Source organism: Elephantulus edwardii, unplaced genomic scaffold, assembly GCF_000299155.1.
Source record: "Elephantulus edwardii isolate Elephantulus edwardi_28Jun2011 unplaced genomic scaffold, EleEdw1.0 scaffold00037, whole genome shotgun sequence".
In the NCBI taxonomy this organism is placed as follows: domain Eukaryota; kingdom Metazoa; phylum Chordata; class Mammalia; order Macroscelidea; family Macroscelididae; genus Elephantulus; species Elephantulus edwardii.
In genome coordinates this window covers 16608053-16614668 of record NW_006399787.1, presented here as the reverse complement: position 1 = coordinate 16614668, position 6616 = coordinate 16608053, and the positions used below count along the sequence as shown (strand labels likewise).

At 39.3% G+C, this 6616-nt stretch overlaps 1 protein-coding gene across 1 annotated transcript; it reads right to left on the bottom strand.

Moving 5' to 3' along the window:
* Positions 1–1382: 1382 nt before the first annotated feature.
* Positions 1383–3659, bottom strand: LOC102848097 (disintegrin and metalloproteinase domain-containing protein 20-like). The gene has a single exon (XM_006884794.1). The coding sequence runs from the start codon at positions 3657–3659 to the stop codon at positions 1383–1385; it is 2277 nt and encodes a 758-aa protein (XP_006884856.1).
* Positions 3660–6616: the final 2957 nt, after the last annotated feature.

The following is a 6616-nucleotide window of genomic DNA, read 5'->3' as shown; positions in this document are numbered from 1 at the left end:
ACATGGCATTGAAACAGACAAGGGGGAGAACTATATAAAAGGACTATATGATTAGGTATTATCGGCATAACAAGAGTCCAGAATAAAAGATGCTTAGTAAAGTGAACTGGGGCAGCAGGGACTGCATAACAATGAAATCATTTCTTTTTCCGAAGAGAAAAGCAACTAGTGGGGAAGGGAGAGCAGAGAGGAAAATGTGCAACAATGAATGAGTGGAAATCCCAAGTTCTCTATAAACTTTCATTTAAATCTCAATTAAAAAAGAATCTTAGGTATTCAGATGACACAACCTTGCTTTGCTGAAAAGTAAAGAGGACTTGAAACACTTGTTGCAGAAGATCAAACACTACAGCCTTCAAAATGGATTGCATCTCAATGTGAAGAAAACAAAAGTTCTCAAGACTGCACCAATAGATGACATCATGATAGAAGGAGAAAAAAAAATTGAAACTGTCAATTATTTCATCTTACTTGGATCCACAGTAAATACACTGGCACCAGCAGTCAGGAGATCAGGAGGTGTATTAAACTGGGCAAGTCTGCAGTCAAGGATCTCTCCAAATTACTGAGGACCAATGATGTTACTTTGAAGACTAAGGTATGCTTGATTAAGACTATGATCTTTTCAATCATCCACTGCGTCTGAGAGCTGTGCAATGAGTAAGGATGACAGAAGAAAAAAAAATTGGTTTTGAGTTGTGGTGTTGGAAGAGAGTACTAAGTATCCCATGGACTGCCAAGAGAACAAACAGGTCTTGAAGAGGGTGAAGCCAGAACGCTCTTAGAGAAGATATCAGGCTTTGTAGGGCAGAAGATCAACCTAAGAGAGGGAGATCTTCAATGAGACAGATTGACATAGTGATTGTGGCAATAGGTAGGATGTACTGGAGATGGTGAGGTTGGCTCAGAATAAGGCAAGGATCAGAATCATTGTTCATAGGGTCGCTATAAATTAGTAAATTTAATGGCACAGAACATCAGTAACAATTCCTCTTGTCTATCACTTAGGTGTACTTCTACTGCACTCTAACTCCTCAACACAGTTGACAGGAAGATAACTGGAGAAAAAAAATCTGTAGTTAAAGTGCAAAACTGAGAAAGGGCTTAGGACTGAGACGAAACAGCTTAAAAAAACTGTCATTGGATCTGTGTCTTTCTCAGGAAAACTATAGAGGATTGATGGGGGAAAGAAGCTTTAATATTGCTTAAAATATTGAAGAGTATATAGAAACATGCTAAGGATCATTTGATGTGGCATTTACTGTTTATTACCCTCTCATGAGGGATCCCTTAGAGTTATTTTAAACGATAGAACATTCAATAGTGTTTCTGTGCCAGAAGACAATTCAGAGATATTTTGCAAAAGGTGTGACCAAGTCTTCTCATCTTTTCTGTCTTACAGTTGATTTCCTCTTGCTCTCTTTTTTCTCTACTCCTTTTGATTTTTGAGCTTCTGTTTCCATACCCCCTGTTTTAATCCCCTCTACTGTAGCCATTCCTCTTTCCTTCTCTCTTTTTTTGTTTCTCATAAAAAGCACGTGGAAGGCATATATAATTAGAAAACTCAAAGGAGTTAGCCAAAGTAATAAAAACAGATAAAAGGTAACTTGCAGCTTTGATTTTGGAGGAGGTGGGCCACTATCAAAACTACCTCCAAGACCTTTCAACAAGCAGTTAGGAGGTGCCCACCCATAATCACAGTGACAGTGTTCTTTGCTGTTACAGACGCCTCTCATGTTGCAGGTCATAGGATCACACTGTCGTGACAGACTAGACATGGAAATACACTTATGTTTTAGGCAGATCTTATGGGGACCACAGTCTGTGCCATCCTTCACAAGACCATTATCAGGTAAGGGCATCCCTGCATGATAGTCAGTGCCCCAACACGTGGTGCTTTTGAACTGCATCTGATGCAATGTTGAATGTTGATGCAGACTGGGAAGTATGCTCATATTTTCACACTGAAGTCTTCCACACAGCCTGTCAGCAATATCACATTTTATGTAACTTTCATCTTTGATACCACAATGACCAAAACGATCTCCTTGAGAATTAACCCTGTTGTAGCAGATCTGAGGTGCACTTTTTGCATTTTGACCAAAAATTTCTTTACACTGTGTATCATGGCTGTTGCATCTCTTTTCAAAGCAGTAGGAACTGTCATTACAGGGGATCCCATTCATCATATAGACATCTTCTGGACATTGATGATAAGTTCCATTGCACCACTCCGGAAGATCACATTCATTGGCCTGTGGTCTACACAAATACCCTGAGTGAAGGAAATTGCAATCTTTACAACACAGCCCAAAAGCACAAGCAGCCCCTGGTTTTAGAGTGCAGTCTGGAAGACAGCAAGGGTCTCTAGAACACTGATACATGGTTCCACAGTCACATTCCTCTCCTTCTTCAACCAGTAGGTTTCCACATACATTCAACTTAAGCACCGTGTTTGGAAGAGGAGGATAATAAATACATTGGCCATTTGTGTAAGACCAGTTCCAAAATTGGGCATAACTGCAATTACTAAATCGCGGTGTTGCTTTAGTTTTGCTATGATACATTAGGCAATGCCTGGCACCACAATTACACCATTGAGTGTCATGGCCCATACCTAAACTATGACCAAGTTCATGTGATATAATAATTGATAAATCATAAAACTCATTTCCTAGAAAACTAATAACTGCAAGATTATATAACTTACTGCATATACCTTTCTGGAAGGCAGCACCAATATTTGTACCATAGGAGTCATTTATGTAAAGATGTGTAATATCACTTGGCATTCGCAGATTGAGATTGGCATGCTTCCAATCTTTAAACTGATTCAGAGCCGTATCGACGTTATTTGATAATGGGGGATTTCCCTTCGTCCAGATCTCTATACCAATCAAAAGCACATCAACATCTAAAGGTTTATATATACCATTCACAAAATTAACAACAGTAAATACATCCTGTTGGATCACTGTGGTATTTCTATGTGAATAAAGAAATCGATTATGGTCTACCACCACTCCCAGTTCAACAAAACGTTTATGGGTCCACCAGCCATAAAAAGAACTTTGCTTCAATGTGGAATTATATGTTTCTTGCAACTCCAATTGGTGTGCTATTTCTTCGTCTGTTAAGCCACAGCTCATGGATGGTGAAGTTGCCTCATTCATATCTATATTATACACCAGGTGTTCAAAAGTGGAAGAGTGTTTCATGGGTTTGATTTCATAAGTGAGACCATTTATCTGTAGCACCCCTTGAAAACCCCCCAAACAGGAACTGAGAGCAACCAGTGACTCATGGTCCCCTTCCACATAACCATGAAAGTAACAGTCATCCTGGATAAAAGGCTGATCCTCACGGAGGGCATGCTGGTCTGTGTAAGTGAACACTGGGAAATGTCTAGAAACTAAGATTGACTTGACTTTGATGTGGATAATGTGCTTCTGGCCCCCAAACCGCAGGCTGTAGGAGAGCCAGCCAGGAGCCCCTGGACTTCTGCCTCTGCCGGTCACCTTCAAAGGCATCACCACTTCTGGAGAGGAGAAATGCTGAGAAGATCTGGCTTGGGAGTGGAAACATACTGACAGAGATGATGTAAGCCAGAGCAGCACAGAAATCACCCTGATGTGCACCAAGACCGTCCTTACTGCCATTGTGGAGCCAGCTGTCCAGAACAGGAGACGGTAGGGTAGGAGACACTGCTGGTCTGGCTCAGTGTGCAGGGCTGAACTGTTATGGATCCAAATCCTGGCAGAGTTGAATTATCAGAGCTGTCGTGCTGAAAGTGAAAATAAAAGAGCTAGAATGGAACTGATGGAATGAGAACGGTAAGAAAGGAAGAAGAGGGATAAAAATGGTACCTGAATTGAGACAAGGTAAAGCAAAAACCTATCTTGCATTTTTCTTTATATACTGGGGAGAGTCTGACTCCAGGGAAACACATAGAAATTTGTCACACGTAGATAATTGTTGAACCTGGATGATAGACATAAAAGGAATCATTATATACCCATTTCTTACTTACAGGCACGGTTAGATTCCAGGTCTTTAGGTGAAAACAAAAATGGTGGTTAAGTACTTCACTATGTAATTGACAAATCAAGTTACTGCGTAATTGTAAAATCGCATCATTACTTAACTGCCAAACAGTATCCCTTTATAACTGCCAAATCATATTATTACCCAACTGGAAAACGTTATGGCCCAGGCAAGTTAGTACATAACCTTCACCATCACAGCCCAAGTTACTCATAGCTTGTCCCTTAGTGTTTGTTAACTGCTAGACATATCTCTGCCATTAAAATGCAAAATGTCAGACAGGAAATTTTTCACTATCATCATAAATACAAAATGTGCAATAACAAGATAGTTGACAAATGAAAATGAGTATATATTATTCTCTAAATAGATAATTGTTTAAATTTTATATCTTAAAAACATGTTAACATTTGACTGACAAATTTCTCTGCCTAAAGCCCTGCCCTAATGTGTTGAACAAGCATGTCAACAGGAATTACCATAAAGCACTTAAGTATTTCCTTCTGTCAAATGGTTTGCTACATCTCCACTTTGGAGTCACCTTGTTTGGTCCGTTCTTGTTCTAAGTTAGAAGCCAACAAAAGTCAACCAAGATAACCACTGATACTGATATTGGGAGACATTGACCAATTCAGATAAATTATTATTTTAAAACATATGCTTAGCTGCGGAGAACCCCAAAATTCATAGAAAAGAAGCCATTCAGAAGGAGGAGATAAATGGGTTATTGTTTGAGGGAAGGGCATACAGCCCCACAGACCTTGTGTCACAGGATACAGGCAGCAGCCTCCTTAACACTCAGCCCAACAGCACCACATTCTTAAGCATAACATGAGACTTACCTTGATCAAGTGAACACAAATCCTATCTAGTTTTTTACATAAATAAGCAGTGTTCTATATGACTATGGATTGAGGAACTTTAGCCTAGAGTCATTCCACTAAATGATTAAAAGACCACGGTTCTAGTAGACTTTGAAATCTCATTCCTCTACCAAACATAAATTCTAGATCATACAGAAGCTTATTTTACTCATTCATTGATTTAAAAGTAAAAGGATCATCAATAATTTGCTTAACATTTCTTCTACCAGGGTTGGTTCCTCGTGGAGACATGCCCAAAGTATGTGAGATCCTAGACGAGATGAATTGACAGAGGCCCTGTGATAATGGGGTCAGGTGTGTCAGAGATGGTAAGATTGGCTCAGAATAGTGCCAACTTCAGAGCCATTTTTCATAGGGTTGCTATGGGTCATGGTCAGCTCAATGGTACATAACAGCAGCAACAACAACAGTATGATAGGTGGTTTAAACATGATGAAAAGAGCAGCAGTATTTAATAAGCATATTCATTGCAGCATACTGACAAGACAACTTAAATGCACATCAATACTTTCCAGGAACTTCCATATTCTGCAATGGAAACTAAGGACAAGTAGGGCAAACCTCTTAATAACAAAAATATTTGACAGAGTTGAAATTATAACTTCTTGGTTTCCTCTCCATGTCTCATTCATAATATCCTGGCTAATCACCTTTGACATGGGAATACAGGTAGTAGGAAAAAGTCATGAAAGAGAAAGTAGAGAACAAATTTAATCTAATTCTTTTGTCAAAAATATTGCTAGACAACAATAGGAAAGTATGTCAAGAAAATTTGAGATAGGTGGAATTAAAGGAATAGCTAAGAATCAGTAATAATGCGAATTAATGCACTCTAAATGTTGCCCTCTAACATCACAGACACCGCAGAGCTCTTTCAGACTCTTCCTCTGCATCAGTCATTAACACGTTTTTCAAATTTAAACTTTCCAAAACTGTTTGAAGTCTTCATTTACTCCCAGGCACAGTCTAATCCAGTGAGTTTTTTAAAGTTATGAGTAAATCCAGTGCTCTCATATGACATCCGCCTCGGTCTTTTTTTCTTTCTCTGCCTTTGTAATGATCCCTTGCATTCTTCATGGATGATACTCTTTATATTGTCCCACAGCTCATTTGGTCTTTGCTCATTGGTGTTCAAGGCCTCAAACTTTTCCTGCAATGGTTTTGAAATTCAAGTGGGATAGACTTAAGGTCAAATTTTGGTTCCTGTGGATTTGATTTCATTTTCTTCAACTTCAGCTTTAATTTGCCTATGAGTAGTTGGTGGGCTGTTCCAGAATCATCACCTGGCCTACTTTTCACAGCTGATACTAAGCTTCTCCAGTGATTCTTTCCACGAATGTAATAAATTTGATTCCTATGAATATCATTGTTCACAGCTTTAGTTTGCTTGGCTCCACAATCAACATTCTTGGCACCAGCAGCCAGGAAATTAAAAGATGTATTGTGATGGGAAAATCTGCTGTTAGGTACTTCTCCAAAGTATTGAAGAACAATGGTATCACTCTGGAGACTAAGGTGCACCTGATACAGGCCATGGTCTTTGCAATCACTTGCTATGTATCAGAGAGCTGGACAATGACTAGGGATGATAGAAGGAAAATTGATGCCTTTGAGCTGTGGTGCTGGAGAAGAGTATTGAATGTACCATGGACTGCCAAGAAAACAAACAGGTTCATCCAGGAGGCTAA